The sequence below is a fragment of the Dermacentor variabilis genome, chromosome 2 (assembly GCF_050947875.1).
Source record: "Dermacentor variabilis isolate Ectoservices chromosome 2, ASM5094787v1, whole genome shotgun sequence".
Classification (NCBI taxonomy): Eukaryota; Metazoa; Arthropoda; class Arachnida; order Ixodida; family Ixodidae; genus Dermacentor; species Dermacentor variabilis.
In genome coordinates, this window is record NC_134569.1 from 47,941,446 (window position 1) to 47,958,228 (window position 16,783).

The 16,783-nt window shown below is 47.0% G+C and overlaps 1 protein-coding gene across 3 annotated transcripts in view; it reads left to right on the plus strand.

Moving 5' to 3' along the window:
* The window catches only part of LOC142571794 (aquaporin-9-like), a 59,038-nt gene that overhangs the window by 22,767 nt on the left and 19,488 nt on the right, over nt 1-16,783 (plus strand). For all 3 annotated transcript variants that reach the window (XM_075680411.1, XM_075680413.1, XM_075680412.1), the window contains exons 2-6: nt 3,133-3,259; nt 4,635-4,769; nt 10,258-10,376; nt 13,063-13,283; nt 16,029-16,159. In XM_075680411.1, the coding sequence (XP_075536526.1) occupies nt 3,133-3,259; nt 4,635-4,769; nt 10,258-10,376; nt 13,063-13,283; nt 16,029-16,159 (733 nt within the window). The remainder of the gene's footprint in view (nt 1-3,132; nt 3,260-4,634; nt 4,770-10,257; nt 10,377-13,062; nt 13,284-16,028; nt 16,160-16,783) is intronic.

The window sequence follows — 16,783 nt, forward strand, 5'->3', positions numbered from 1 at the left end:
CTCGGTTAATTTGCTTACGTCATAACCACGACTTGTTACGCAAGTATATATATATATATCTGCCTGTTCAAGCAATTAGCTGATGTGACGGAATTGCGCTGTATGCCACCGAAAATTCCTAAGAATTAAAAACAGATCACACGACGTATAGTAAGCGTTGCAGCCCACGACATCGCGTTTCATTCTCATGCCTTCATCATCTCGATAACTACAAATCACAAAAAGCAGCACGACAGCAATATGAACTCGTTCGTGCGAGTATTTAATAGATACAAAACAAAAACCTACACATATGCTGTGGCGCATATTTGTGTTCTCTGTCCCGTCTGTCATCGTTCGCGCTGTTACAACACACACACACACACAAAAAAAAAAGAAATACGAAAAGCCCACGTCGCGTCACACCTGCCATTGAATATTGGACCTTGTCGTGCCGTAATGTCCACCAGCGTACGGTTATCAGAGCCCGCTTCCAAACACGTTTCATAGGAAAGTGAAACTTGCCTGCTTCTGCAAAGTTGTACCGAAAGTTGAAACAGGAGTCTGAGTCATGTAACTTATTGCGACTGCCGTAGTAGCGACGTCAAATGTCCGGGCGCCCACAGGAACGATGACTTCATCGCAGCTGTGGTTACTGTCTGCAACACATGTGCGAGTGCAACCGGTACTATACTGCACACGACGTTGTCGTCGGAAATGGCCGAGATAACCGAGGACATGCAATAGCCATTGAATCAACACCTCCTGATTAAAAAAAAGAAAGAAAAGAACAAAACTTGCGCGCATTAAGCATGACGTCAACGTATAGGCCGGGACCCATGGGCGCGTTTCATCAGGAGGTGCTACCACGCTTAGAAATGGTCCCGCTGAACTGGAGGCAATAAATGCGATATGAATGCAAGCATCAGTCAAGGCCATGATCTCGCTCATCCCTTTCTTTCAGAATAAAAGAACGAAGACAAATTGAAGAAGGCGACAGCCATAGGATAGCTTCAACGGGAATGTGTTGGCTTTTCAATATAGATAACATCAAAGTCACAGCCATGCAGTGCTTCTGCTAAATCTGGAAGGCGCCGGTTGGAGGCGCCGTAATTTAAATATCGTTGATCTGGACTCACTTCGACTTGCCCTCGTAGAGGCCGCAACTCTTGTGTTTCTCCATAGTCAATTGATGGGTGACATTTACCTCACCGACTCGCTTAAAAAAAAGTAACAATTGAAAAAAAATTCTTCTTTTACGTTAACGGAGGACGCGTCCTTTTCTGGCCTCACATTCGCACGCAAGAGACCTATTATGCAGTTAACCACTGCTGCGCGACGTCAAGTTATTTGGGGGCCGCCTGCCTCTTAACGGCCGCTAAGTGGCGATAATGGCCGAGCTGACCCGAATGCTCGCGAAGACGGGGCGCATCTGCGCGACCCGCAGTTACGAGACTTCCGGCACTCCCAGGCTCCTCCTCCTCTCTCCATCTGTCAAATGAAACGTGACCGGGACGCGCCGTTAACTTTAACGTACGATTGGTGCCGGGGCGAGCCAATCGTCCTGACCTCGCACGCGTCTCACGTAACGTTGCGGGCCACTGGACGTCCCCCAGTAACACGGTTCGCTGTCACGGATTAAAAGCAGACGAAACGTGCTGACCCGCACGTACGCAGAAGGCAAATGAGAGCAGCACTTCCCAGTTATGCGGCGCCGTGAAACGGACGTCAGCAGACGACGATGATCGCTGGCACGGTTGTACGGGTACACACTGTTCATGTGCAAGTCGCAGCACGCATTCGAGTTCAAGCGCCCCCTGCTGTGGCACGAGCGAGGGTTTTTTTTTTTTATGATAAGCGCACGGTTTTTAATCAATCAGTCAATCACATTCATTCAATCATTCCGCTTGGAAAGAGTAAAGGTATAAGAAAACAGAACAGTAATTCAAGAGTAAAGCACTGAAACACTCCAACGTTACGAGGCAAGGAAGGCAACTTGCCCAGCTTTCCAGGAGCTTTTGTGAATCAAAGCCCGCAATTGAAAGGAAGTTCTTAGCAAGAACTATTCTTACGGACAGCTGCCATGCCCAATCGTCATATTGGATAAGTCATTAATGAAAGTGACCGGCCAACGACAAACCGCTCTTAAAAGGAAAAACGTTTTATGAGTTCGTCCTCTCAGCGTAATGGATTGAACAAAAGTCATTCATTCATTCATTCATTCATTCATTCATTGGATTCGTCCCAAAGCTACTGTAAAGGGAGACGCCGTTGCGGAAAGTACCGGAATAATTTTGACCACCAGGGGTTCGTGCACCTAAGTACATGAACGTTTTTTGGACAATCCCTCCATCGAAATACGGCCGCCTCGGCCAGGAGTCAAACGCGCAACCTTGATCTCAGCAGCATAACCTCACAGCCACTGAAGCACCGCGATTAGTTGAACAAAGGAGAGGGTACTGGCCCTAAACTAACACAGTCAGAAGCATTTTCATGTGGACAACGTGTCGGGTGAGAGCAGCACAGCTGCGCCCTGTTCATGATGATGGGCCTGTGACACATGAGAACTGCGCCATTTTTTTCTTTCTTTTTTTAACAATGGAAGCAAAGGAGCACGCAACGACCGAGGGAACGGGAAATGATGGGCGCTGCAGAGAAAACCGCGGAAGCTTAGCAGAAATTACAAGTATATAACACCACTTTCGAGACATCCTGCCTTAAAGTGCTGCTCCGAAATGCACAGTATTTGCGGTTAACAGTTTCCCGTGTGGCATCAAGTAGTACAGGGGGATCGTAACTGTAACGCCAAATATTACTTCAGCACAATTTGGGGACGGGTAGCTGGAAAATGGTGCTATGTAGTCTTAGGATTTCACGTAGGCAGACTTCATTACTAGTTGATTTCAACTATGCAGTTAAAACATGCGTCCTAAAGTTAAATGTTACGAATTTAATTAGCGAACCTATTTATTAACCGCCAGGACATTGCGGTTTATCGTGCAAGTAGCGCCCGGCTCTTCAGGTAAGCCACCTCATCAGGCCCAAATTGCACCATGGGCTCCAGGTGAAGCATAAAAAATTGTTCAAACAACAACACGCAATGCACGTGTTGCTGCAATGTCTTAATCCTCACTGTGTGTGGCGTTGGCGCAGTTAATCGGCGATTCCGTCTTGGCCGTCATCATCGCGGGTGAGAACGAGCCAATCGCCGCTGTCGTGGGGCCGCTGGGCTGGGGCGTCGCCATCTACGTGGCCGTCCAGATCGCCGGAGGCGTCACAGGTCGGTTGCCGTTTTGCTTGTCTGCACAGCGTCATCTTCAACAACGGAGTTTTCGCGCGTAGCGCCGCAGCTTATTATTATCACTATCGTTCTTGAGTCTTCGTATTGTTTTGTGTTGTACGTGTCGGTATACCTGTCCAAACTCGTGTCCAAACAAAATCGTTTTCGTTTCATCTCTTTATAACTTGTGTATGGTCCCATAATCGGATATTGTATAGGGCATTGACTTGCTACGTCAAGTGCGCCAGTACCAAGACTGATATGTTTTTCGCTGGGCCCTAATTGTGAGCAGGATTGCGATGAGAGGTGCGTGATGGCAGAAGTATAAGGACGCCAAAGACAGGGGTAGGTTTACTACAGTTTGCCCCTTTAGTCCCTGCGTCTCGTGGTCTGATGGGAAGTGGCTGCGGGACAAACAGTCCTTCTCGAATGCTTTACGACAGCTTGTAAACCTTTTTGGGGCACTCGAAAGCTCTCGCGGGAGAGCCCGTGCGTTCTAAAGAGCGATAATAGCGACCGGCGAAAAACACGCCTCGCAACTATATAATGCAGGGTGTCCCGGCTAACTTTAGCCAGAGTTTCAAGATATGCGAATGCCACGTAGCTGGACAGAACCAAGGCAATGTTGTTTGCCGTCGCTTGGAGGTACACATTTTATTTATTTAAATTTTTCATTCCGCCCAACGCGCATTAGCGACCTAACGCGCAGTAAGCGAGCGTTGGGTGCTAGTTGAAGGACCCCGTTTGGCCAAAACTAAACCTCGGCCCACGACTGCATCGTTTCTCGCAGCCGCTGTGTTGCTGCGGCGCATTAAACTTCAATAAGTCAATTAATCATGTTTTATCTAAGTAACCTTTCGTATTACATAGCTTTCTTTCGCACCTTACGTGGCCTGAGTTGAGCTGTTACTGCAGTTTGCGTTTGTATGCTTTGTGATCGTATGACATTCATGGGTTTGCTACTTCGCTGGTATTTATAATCTCTCATTGTAAATAAAAAAAAACTGGGGGGGGGGGGTCCTATTCTGTAAGTGTCCACCAAGTGGACATGTCCATTTCGTCGGCTGGTAAAGTTCTGATTGACTGCAACTGGGATTATCAAGGAGACAGACCCACTCAGCCAATCAGCCCTTCAGAAGCAGATGAAATGGACATCCCCACTGGGTCGAGACTTACAGAATACTCCACACCCCCTCCCCAGGACTGATGTTGTGTGAAACGACTGCTGCTGCGCCTAAAGGAGTCAGGGCTCAGCCTCGAGGCTATAACCCCCACCTGTTGTCGAGTCTCAATGGCAATACCTACGTATGCATTGCTTAGCAAATAAAGGGAGGGGAAAAAAAGTAATAATACCGACACCACCCTTGCTTTGCAGCACATCTGAACCCTGCCGTAACGCTGGCCCTGGCGTCGGTGCGCAAGTTCCCGATCGCCAAGGTGCCACTTTACTTCGCGGCACAGTACCTGGGTGCCTTCGTCGGCGCGGCTCTCGTCTTCGTCACGTACAAAGGTGGGTGCACTGTGCATGATGCAGACGTGAAACCTTATGCCTCCTCGCATCAATCGCGGATCTATGCCAGTCATAGGGATTCAACGTCTATCCCGTCGAAATCTCTGTTCGCCTACGCGTTAGGCGCCTTTCTCGCCATAGGCTAATATCAGTCGGTCCATCGTAATGTACGTATGGGTTACGTCACCAGATACCGGACCCAATAAGATTTTTTTTTCATCGGTGTTCATATTGCGTCAGTTGCGTAATATGACCGACCTGTCACGGCGTTGTTTCAATAAGAGCATTTAAACTATGCCGATTAAGAAAAACACACACACACACAAAGAGGGACACCGTGCAAAGATTATCGAGCGCTTTTAGCCGATTCGCTTGGATACCCGCTACAGTCTGGGCAAATTGCTTGATGTGTTCATGTTGAAACGTTTTGTTTCAATATCTCCACATGAAATCCTGGTGAACATATTTTTTTTCCTTCCTTCCTTTTGATGTCATGAGGAGAAAGCTGCTTTCTCCTCAATTTCATTGCGAAATGCGAAAAACAGCCCTTAGACTTTCATTATCACTGGCCATTGATGGCACCATTGATTTATCCTTCTCGGCGAAGCCTCCGAGACAGCAAGTGTGAGTCCGCGACGACTGCGGAGCAAGATCACGTACAATTCGCGTACGTGCATTGCTGACGTCGAGATATGCTGTCGGGGCATAATTGCCTCCTCGTATTAGCGTGATATCTTCCAAGCGCACTAAGGCACTCGGTTTGAAATGTGGGATCGGGAAAAAACATAATCGCTTGGCCTTTATTAACTGGACATCTCAAATCAGGCGTGATGACTGGCGTGATGACGGGTTGAAAGAGTGCAAGCTCGCGGAATGGATCCGCGTGCTATGGTGGCGCGGACGATTATTTGTGCCTCCGGTGTACTGGCACGGAGGTAAGCAAATCCGCCAACACTCACGCACCCCGTCTCGTCACGACGCGACAGGAAAGTGGCCACGCTTATCGGATTACGCGCGCAAATTGACGCGTTCCGAGGAAGAAGCAAGCAAGGTCGGCGGAATGATTTCGAGCGCATCCTTGACACACTGCCAAGAAGAATGCGGCGGGAAAAAACGAGAAAGAAAAAGAAAAAACTAAAACACGAAGAACGAAAAGGCATTTGGTAAGACAGCTCGCAAGATTTAAAAAAAAAAAAAGGGCATGTGCAAGATGTTCTCATTATCTCCTCTCTCGAATCCAGACATCTCGTACCTGCCATAAACTCTTTCATTACATTTTTTTTCTTTCTTGAGCGCTAATTGGTCCATCTTGGAAAGGTGCAGCGGGAGGCCACGTCCACGTTCGACGCTTGCGGCAGGTGTTATTACAGGCTTAGTCGCTCGCGACACCGAGCTCGTTTGTTTTGGCTTCCTCAGCAGCGCACAAGGAGGCTTGTCTACCCGACCGCCTCGGGAGCAGCTTTAAGCTCTATGCAGGGAGCAAGCATCTGCGCTGTATGTTTGTAAACAAAGGGTGCGTGCATACGCAGAGCGTCAGCAAGAAGAGCGCTCGAAATAACCCAGCACTCCGCTTTCTCTTCCTTGTTAGCCTCTTCAATCAATAGTTCTCGGGAAAAAATTCCTTGGGGTGGACGAACAGGAAATTTGTAAACAGAACCGAATAGCGCCGGTAGCGAATCGAATATCGAATACTTTTCGCATACGGCAAATCCTTCACCTTGCGGAAGCCGGCAAAGTGGAGGAAAGTACATGAAAGGGAAAAGAATCCCAGACCAGGACGGATTTTTCTTCAACTGCGAGGCTTTTCTTTTTTTTTTTCTGAGAAACCCTGATACATGCTTCCTTTGTGTAAATCTTCTTGCTACAATTCAAATGGATGGCAACTTTTCCCTCTCATATGCTTCTCCTACAGTTTCCAAATGGCTTGCAGCCGTTCCATTCACATAAAACGCTGTTTGGGTGGTATCATATTCACAACGTTAGCAAATTTAACTGTCATTACGTTCCATATTGCGTTGCTTAATAAGGAACAAATGTAGCACTAGGAACACGTAGATTGTTCGCGTATACTAAGCCCCTTTAGGTTAGCATGAATAACAGCGGTTTATGTGGTATTCACGTGAGTACTAAAACTATACGTGACTCAGCGCTACTCAATCACAATGCTCGCAAGTACGAAGCAGATAAGCCGTCGGCGACGCCACGTCGTGCTTATTCGCGGAGTTTGGTGCGTCGTGGGAATACCGCTTTAGCCGAAAAAGGTCTGGCTGCGATGTATGGCGTGCTGCACTATACGCGGCTTCTTGTGTTTTACGTACGCTATTATAACCGCCGGGACTAAATTCATCGCATTTACATACATCAATGCTTATGTTTGATTGCGCGCAGTTGACGATTTAAAATACTCGAAAGCTCTTTTGGGAAATGTTCGTATATATACTTGCGAACAGCGACTATTCGATTCGAAGATCGAATCAAATTGAACAATATTATATTCGTGATTCGAAAGTTTCGGCTATTCGGACAATGCTACAAAACTTGAAGGATGGAAAAAGAAGCTTGAACCGAAGCACGTATATTAAAAAAAAGAAGAGAGAGAGAAAGAATCACTCTTCTAAAGTTTGTCGAAAATCTTTAACGGGACAATAAAGGTTAATATTAAGTCAACGTGGACTGTTGAAATACCATCCCAGAAACCTCGAAACGCTTGTTTCGTGCGAAGAAGAGACTTATTTTAAGAGAAAATGCGTTCTGAAGCAAGTTTCGTGAGCCAGCAGGACAACCGCAGCACGACGCGATAAAGAAACAACTGATACTCCAAGCGCGCGCGGCGCAAAGTCGAGCGCGCAGAGTCGAGCGAAAACGAAACCTTTCGATCACCGATACTACTCAAGGGTAACGTCAGAATGTTATTTTTTCTTAGAATCGAATAGAAGTAGACAAGTAGCATTTTCTTCCGTCTTATAATCTAATGAAATGATCTTTTTAATACGAGTAGTTGAATACTAGTGACATAAATTATGATGAGCAGTGCTTTCGTCATCGGGCTAGTACCGGAATGTCGCTGGGGGGTCTCAAATCGTGTCATGCATTTACCTCAATTTCTCGGTTATTAAAGCTCTGTTCGCGATTATATTGACGTCTTAGACTTTCTAGAGCATTGCTTTATCACTTTAACTTGACTTCATAGTAACCTTTAGTTTGTTTACATATGCTAACTCTACACATGTGGGAGACGGCGCGAGGAGGTAGCCGCCGTGGCCACGGTTTATTTAGGCCGGCTAGCCAAGGTGCCGCGTTATCTCTGGAGCTGGCGATACCGCGACCGCGCAGGTTGAGCGTGCCAGCGTGTTCTGTTCGCGCGCCACATGCACGTGAGCCGTCTTGTTCAGCGGCTCAGGAGGCGATAGTCGCGCCACTACAATACATAATCGGTTAAAAAAAATGCATTCTCATAGCAGCTCCCCATGAAGCATTGCATTCGGACAGCGTCCGCTCGGGGCTCTACATAAGTGTTTACATACTTGACACGATATTAGACGCACTTTATGCAACACGCGCTCTTTTCTTATTCCTCCACATGGCATACATCTAACGATTGCAAACACCTTCGCATCAACATTGTAACTATAGACACTTTTCGCGGCTATTCCGTTGGCGCCGCCATGTTTGATCGCGTGGTGACGCCTCCATTGCTTGCCTCAGCTGCCTCCGTTGCCTCCGTGTTTACAATGAATGTGCATGACGCCCCGGTGCGCTTCAGCAAACTTTGTTTCGGTGGATATCGTAGGGAGTGACTGGGTGGACGACGCGAAGCCTTGGTCACAGCTTCAGGGGACATGTAAGCGCTTTCAGAGCTTGTTACATTTTGTGCACATGGTGCGAGCAGCGTATACGATGCTTTTAGTACTTGCATTTGATGCCGGAATAGAAATGGAATCCTAGTTGTCCAAACTTTCCGCTTCGGAATTAAATCAGAATCAGTGTCTTTTGTCCTCCGTTCTTTATTTGCCATATCATTTTGCAGCGGTGGCTTGTCATGTTTCTGACTCAGTAACGTTCCCCAGCGTAGTCACTATCTGATTGCTTATTTTCTGCCTAATTGCTTGCTGGTGTGCTGAGCTCCATGTCAGCTTGTTCTTGCCGTGCAAAATGCTTGTAACGTGGATGTTCTGTACTTTGTAATAGCTTGTAGCAAATTGGAATTATCGCTAGTCACTCGCTTACTACTATGGACAGTAACGAAACGTTCAGCTTCGAACATTAGTGTGCTGTTGCTGTAGTCTGGTATACCCATACTTCGGAGCTCTGATTGAAGAGTGCGCCCATTCATATATTCTTGAAACGTGGGTGATAGCGTAGGCGTAAATTTGAGTGTGGGTTGAGGCAGATGTGTGTAGATAATGTGCGAGAAATTTAATTAGTATTCCAGGAAGCGGCTCTGCTCCCTTTGTGACTCTGTGACGAGCGGTATACTCTCTTGCCGATGCTTCAAAGTGGAGGTTAGCGGTACAACGTTGGCGGATGAATGATTTTTTTTTATCCTCGAAGAAAACCGTGCGTTGTGACGGGCAGGCAACAAAGGCAGTCCTTGTGTGGCAGCAGTCCACGAATTTGGACGGACAGGTTCGTTCCATTCCTTAATATGCCTGTCACTATTTTTGCAGCCAACTGCTGTACACCTATTTCATCTATAGTTCCACATTTTGGAGCATGAGTGGAGCACAGTGCGTTAGCGATCACTCGTTTGTATTTCCATCACCTTATCCCACAGTGGCGGAATAGAAGCTTTCGATTAGTCAGAATAGAATAGAATAGAATAGAATAGAATAGAATAGAATAGAATAGAAGCTTTCGATTGAGGCAACGTGCGGTGCGCCGCCGAAAGCGCCATCTCGTTCTTCTGGAGCAAACTACTCCGCGAAAAGGGCCTTTCGTCGTTCTTTGTATATGTACCTTCACTGTGATAATCCTGCGTCATCATCTGATGCATTTGATGTCAAAAAGAATAAGCGCTAATAAAATTTTGAAAGAACGTTCACCAGGCTAAGCTGGTTTAGAGTTTCTCTTTTAGTGACAGCCTGTTGAATTTTTTTCTTGCCGATGAAAGTGTTTTTTTTTTCTCGTTTTCTTTTGTGCTTGTTTGCTGCATTCAATCTCAGTGTTTCACCTGGTAACAATTAATTGCTTTACCTATGATTTTTTTGTTTATCTGCTCTGTATTCCGCTTTATTTTTATGTATATATATATAACAATTAAGGGTCGCGGTGCAGTCTCTGACTATGGTACCCTTGTCTATCATTCCTTGTAACTAATTGTATGAATGAAGACTAAACTGAAACTGAATGAAGGAAAACTTCCACGCGTTGTTTCGGAAGGCAGATAATGGCGTTCCTTGTTCTGTGCACGAGGCTCACGCCATATCTTTCACGTTCTCACGTTAGTCGGTAACGACTAATCGACGAAATAATTCATTGATCTTTGCAGATTGCATCGAGCATTACGATCAGGGGGTCCGCGCAGTGGTTGGAAAGAAGGCTACGGCCGCAATATTCGCTACTTACCCGAGAGAACACGTCTCGACTTTGACGTGCTTCATCGATCAGGTAGGTTCCGTGAATGCGAATTACGCAAATATGTGCAATACGCGTTGTTTCTCCGGTAGAATTCAATATCTTAGGCATCAACTGAAGAATATATAAAGCCACAATAACTTTTTCTTTTTATGAATTAGATGTTAGCAGGGAAAGGTCACCATAGGGAAGCAATGATGCACCAAAGAATAAATTGGGTGGACGCTTAAGCTTCGCTTTTAAGACTGGAACACGATAGCATTCAACGATCCCTGGCTGCTTGGCACGGTTCCCGGCAACTGCAGCTTATGTAACCGTACTGTTTACCGGGAAATGGTGGCGCCGAAGGCTATGCACGAAGGCGAGCTTTCTGTTAGAAACAGCGCGCGATGCGGCGGAGACGAGCGCGATCTGGAGACGTTGCAAAGAGACGAGCGCCGCTGCATGGCCTCCGAGATAGGGGCGCGCGCAAATTTTGGAGGCCGTGGCCGTCCTTTGCATGGTAGAAATGCTGGAAAAGGGGTTTGTGTTTGAGTCTCTGCGTAACATAATTATGTCTTCTCGTATACTCAAATTCCAATCCGACGCTCTCCTGTCTGTAGATTGTGTTTAGATTGTGCTTTACGACTTTTCTGACGCCTGTTACTTTGACAAATTCAATTAGTTCAGTGGCGCCTCTGCGCCACTCGGATGGCCTGCGTGGTTGTAGTCCGGAATGATTTTTCGGCAAGCGACGTCCGACGCCGCCATCAGATTTTATACGACACGGGGCCGTTAACGCTGTCGCCTTAAAACGCACGTACCACCATGTTGGCGTAGTGGTTATGGCGTTGCGCTACCAAGTCCGAGCGCGCAGGATGAAATCCCGGCCGCGGCAGCCGCATTTCCATGAAAGTTAAATTCAAATATATATATATATATATATATATATATATATATATATATATATATATCGCCTCTATTACACGCTGTGAAAGTGGATGTGCAGAGAAGCTGTTGCCGACGTTAGACAAGTACCACCCCAAGAGACATACGTCACGCGTGCACTCACATGTGCGGACGTGTAGCATACATCCTCATTCTTCTAGGCCCACCGCCAAGCGCAAGTGCCTTATTGAACTAATTGAGTTTTTCAAAGTAAATTGTGCAGGAAAATTAGTAAAGTACGACTTAAACACAAGCTGCAGACATGATAGCTTCGGATGGCAATTCGTAGATACGAGAAAACGTAATTCTATTACGGGGAAACGCAAAGACAAAACCCTTTTCACGCAGCTGCCGTTTGAGGTCTGTCCGAGTGACTGGGGCCACTAGGTGGCGGTGCTGTTTTTGGGTAAGCACGAGCCCACAAAAAATCCCGACCCACTAAAGGCTAACAGCTTCGCTGTAAAACGCCCATGTACCGTGCATTAGGTGCACGTTAAACAAACCCAGGTGGTCAAAATTAATGTGGTATCCCTCACTGCGGCGGGCCGGCGTACTGTCACGTAAGAACGCCGAATTTGATTTAGCAATCGTCCAGGTTTGGCAATTACACACCTTGTAAAGTGAACGTGACGTCGGAAATGACGCAATAGTTGTCTCCCTTAAATAAGAGGGCACTAAGCGTGCATTGCTTCTTATTAGTGCTTAGCGTCATAGCTTTCTTGGAATCTAGAGGATGAATGTGGAGTTGTTTATTTATGTTTTTATTTTTTCAACAGCGCGAACGGACACGGACGAGCCGCGACTGCACATACACAGCGCTGAACTTACAAATGGCTTTATTGAGGCTATTTCCAGTGCTTGAATACGGTGGGAACCAATCTCAAATGAAAATACACAAAGAGAATGACAGTACCTGAGCGCGCGGCTACAGTGACTCATGAACAGCTGTGCACGCGTTTCCTATTTGCCTTCAAGAAAACGCAGTTCTTTTTCTGATAGAACTAGTGAGGCGGCGCTTACGCATTTGTCTTTGCATTTGTGGATTTCATAAATAAGGAAACACGTGCACAGTTGTCCATGAGTCACTGTAGCCCTGCGCCCAGGTAGTGTCATTCCCGCCAATTTTGTGTGTCTTTGTGTATTTTCGTTTGAGATTGGTTGCCACCGTATCTAAGCAGTGGAAATAGCCTCAGTAAAGCCAGTTGTAAGTTCAGCGCTGCGTACGTGCACACGTCTCGTCCTTGTCCTTTGCATTGTTGAAAAAGAATAATACACTAACTTGCCCAAACTTCTACAGTTTATTTATTTGTTTCCTTGCTTACATATTTATTATTTATTTTACACATAGAAGGACAGACAAATTATGCGCGTCGCCTCTGTGCGCGCACTTACTCGTCCTACGTACTGGTCTGAAGAGATAGCCTAATTCTCTGCTTTGTGTGTTATGCGACTGTCGCATGTCCTGTTCATATCGTTTCATTTGCCATCCCTCACACTCACTTGAAGTAGCATGCTGAACATGCCGCCGGGCAAAACATATCAAGCTTTGATCAAAGATTCTCTCTTTCCCAATCTCTCTTTCTTCAGCTGTTTTTAATCGCAGACCACTTCATGGCCTCTCTGCCTCCGTGAAGTTGCACTGGCGTTCAGAATCCGAATCCAACAAGTTTGTTATTATTTCTGATGAAAAAGTGAGAAGTGCACACAAGCAAAAAAAAAAAAAAAAACGTTTGCGCTCTATCGTGATGTCGAGGAATGTACTCGTGTGCTCGAACATCGTCCCTATCCGCAGGTCATCTCCACGGGCATACTCATGCTGACCGCGGAGGCGATCACCGACCCCCGAAACTTCGGCGGGATTCCCGTTTCCATCCATCCAATCTGCCTGGGCCTCATGATCATGGCTCTCATCTTCAGCTTCGCCTACAACTGCATGTGCCCGCTCAACCCCGCCAGGGACATCTCGCCACGGCTGTTCACGCTCATGGCCGGATGGGGCCCCGAGACGTTCACGTACGATCTCTTCCTTACGAACGCTTTCGTGCCTCGAATAATGCAGTATAGCGGGTTAACCTTTCTTAGTTTATTTTTCATTGTCAGAGTAAATTTGTGAACTGCGGGGATAGGCATGTACAAAGATATGTCGTATTACATGGCACTGGTACGTTTTGGTAGTGGTAATGTTAACACATCCACACGCGTACACAAGCCCGCACACGATAGTTTAAAGAAGCGTCGAAGTTTGTATTCCTTGTACCACGTGCCGTAAACGTGTACAGTTCACGCTCACGAAGCCCAATCAGTAGTGTTTTCGCTCACTATTCTGGTAACATGTAAAGGGAACGCAGTGTACGACGACCGTACGCGACTTTTACTTTGTTGTGCTAAATCATTAAGCTAACATAAGTTAACAAGGCGATGCACGACCAGGTATAGCCTCCTTCCTTGCATCGTTGAGTCTAATTTCATATTAACCCAGATATTGTTTTTTTAGAAAGTTATGGGACACGAAAGCGCAGTAATGCACTAGGCTTGTGAATGACACTTCGGTAATCGTCAAGAAGTCAGTCTCACCGTGCATAGGTTACGTGTGGGTGCAGACTTGCAGACCGCAGCGGTGGCCTAGTTGTAGAGCATCCACCTCGTATGCGGTAGGCGCTGGGTTAGAACCTTACTGTGGCCGCAAACACCTTTCTTTTTTTTTTCCCCCGGTCTGGTGCTCGACTTCTTGTGGGCGTTGTTATCTCAAAAGAGGGCCCCGTAGAGTCTTCGAGATATGTGTGCGCCCGGTGCCTACCTACTGGTACAGCGTCCACCGCGGTTGTGGGAGGCAGACGCGAAATACTGCTGGGTACTGTTGTACCACACTGCGTGCCCATCGTCGACGCGACGGGCACACCCCCCTCATTCTTCTGAAGGGGTTGCCCTTGTGATGAGCTTCAAATATCCGCGGGCAAACTTGACATCGTCGTGTCAACGTAACTCGCCCAACTACGTGTACGAACCTCCAAAGTTTCACGAAACTTCCGACCCCTTCCCGTGGGTCGAACTGAGGAATCTGGTAGCGCGCCGCACCAAGACTGCTGCCGCGACGAGAGGGGATTGCGACCGACGCGGCTGACGTCAGCACCCGCTCCGCCTCGTTCCTGCCGACGATGGATCGCCAAAGGGATTTAAGACGGAACCGGTCCATTGTTACAAGAGAGAGTCGCCGCCAGCCACACCATCGGTCTGGTGCGCTCTTACTCCTACTTTAATGTTATTACCAGCTGTATTCGTGCATACTGTATAAGGCTTTTTGTCTCTTCGTCTCTTCGTCTCTCGTCCTCGACTCCGAGTCGCAACATTACACACCGGTCAAATATAGGTATAGAAGTGCGCTCGCGACACAGTGCTCGGTCAATACGTGTCCTCAATGCTGTGGAAGGACATCGGCCTGTTAGGAAATCGCAGGCATAGGACCTGCACGCTTCCTTTTCTTGTGCATGTCCGACAGCCGTAATAGACAGGGCTAGCCAGGACAGCGTTGATAGCTTACAGGAAAACCGTTTTGTAGCGCATTGCGTTCGAGGCACAATCACACAAAAGTCAAACCACGCAAATACACAAAAAAGGAACTTGTGTAATCACGGTATATATCACTTTCCGAGTTCCACCTTTTCAGGCTGAATGGCTTTCGGAACCTGAGGTTCAAGACCCAAAGCAGCGTTTGCGAGACCTCCCCCTCCCAGACCCGCACCTCGAAAGAAAACCGGGCGCCAGGCCGGGGAACGTCTGTACACAAGCAGTTTGAATCAGAATCAGAATCGGTTTTATTGTGATAGAAGGATCGCAGGATGGTAATATGCAGAACGAGGTCCCGAAGTCAAAGATTGCAATGGGACCTCCTGATTCGGCAGTAAACGGGCAAAAAGCGAAAAGCGGGAAGCGACGCCACTTTGACATATCTGATGTCATCTGTCTATGACGTCATAAATGTTGGCATTGCCTGCTTGAGGAAATGGTTGTATTACAATAAAAACGAAAATTCAAACTAGAAGTTTTTCTCTTTGCACAACAGAAGACCTAGATGCGCGAAAACTCCGTGGAAGTTGAATCGAATTGAATTCTGGGGGTTTACGTGCCAGAACCACGATTTGATTATGAGGCACGCCGTATTGGGGGACTCCTGCTTTTTTTACCACCAGGGAATCTTTAACGCACCCCCAATGCACGGGAAACGGGCGTTTTTTGCATTTCGCTCCCATCTAAATACGACCGCCGCGGCTGGTATTTGATCCCGGGACCTCGTGCTTAGCAGCGCAATGCCATAGCCGCTAAGCCACCGTAGTGGAAGCGGTGAAAGTTGTGACGTAACAATGACGTAACTGATGTCTTGGCCAGAATGCTAATTACAACCACGTGAAGTGTGCCCTTCATTTCCTTCTCTTATATATAATCGACATTTTTCGCGCACCATTTTCTTTTTACCGCGGTACCTTACGTAAACTTTTGGACGAGTAATCTTACGCACTAAGCTTCTCTCAGTGTTTTCAAACGTACGGTGTGACGTTTAAGATATTGTAGAGAGTGGTTGGCCTATAGAGAATACTACTATAGGCGAGGTTGGCGCAACACAATGTGTGCAGTTATTTATTTATTTATTTATTTATTTATTTATTTATTTATTTATTTATTTTCTTGGCACGTAAACAGTCGGACGTCTTGAAACATTGCCACTTTCTGGACAAAACGTTGCGTGAACGTCCCTCCATACAGTCTCCGCGGCTGGAACTACGTGTGGGTTCCCGTGGTTGGCCCTCACATCGGCGCCATCTTGGGTGCGTGGCTGTATAAGGTGGCTATCGCGGACCACTGGCCCGATATCAAGCCGAAGCCAACCACCTCAAGTAAGTGCAAATGTGCTCGTGCTGTATGCGCATATCGACGACGCATGCGATGTGCAAGCTACCTCTGTCACTTGAATGTTACCCTCTTGCACTAAGCTAGCGCGATTCCCTGCTCACCGTTTGTAACCTGTTTTCGCTCGTGTTTAGTAACGCTTGAAACCCGCAGCGCACTAGGTGCTTTTCGTGTCGAAGAAATGGTGCGTCAACAGTTGAAAGCAAATCTACACGAACGGTATTCATTTGGATTGAAAGATGCACACATTGCGACAGTATAGTAGCAGAGGAAGATGTTACTGCAGAGAAGGTAACCGGTTACCTGGGTCTATTGCTTGCGTTATGTGCCTTGTCGGCTCAAGGTCACTCGAGCTCAAACGCTCGCCTAAGCAGCTTCGATCGTCAGCTGGCGGGTCAGCTTGACTATCGGTGTTGACAAGTGCCGTGTCATTCGCAACACTTATACGAAGAAGAAGAATTAGACAAAGGAGAAGGAAAAAAATCTCGTTTCATGGAGAAACATCAGGCTTCACCCCGACGATAACCACGCGACGTGTGTCGACGCCTTTACCAGACCACGCGTAAACCGCTAACTGACCCGCACTGTACACCGAACTGTACTATATTATA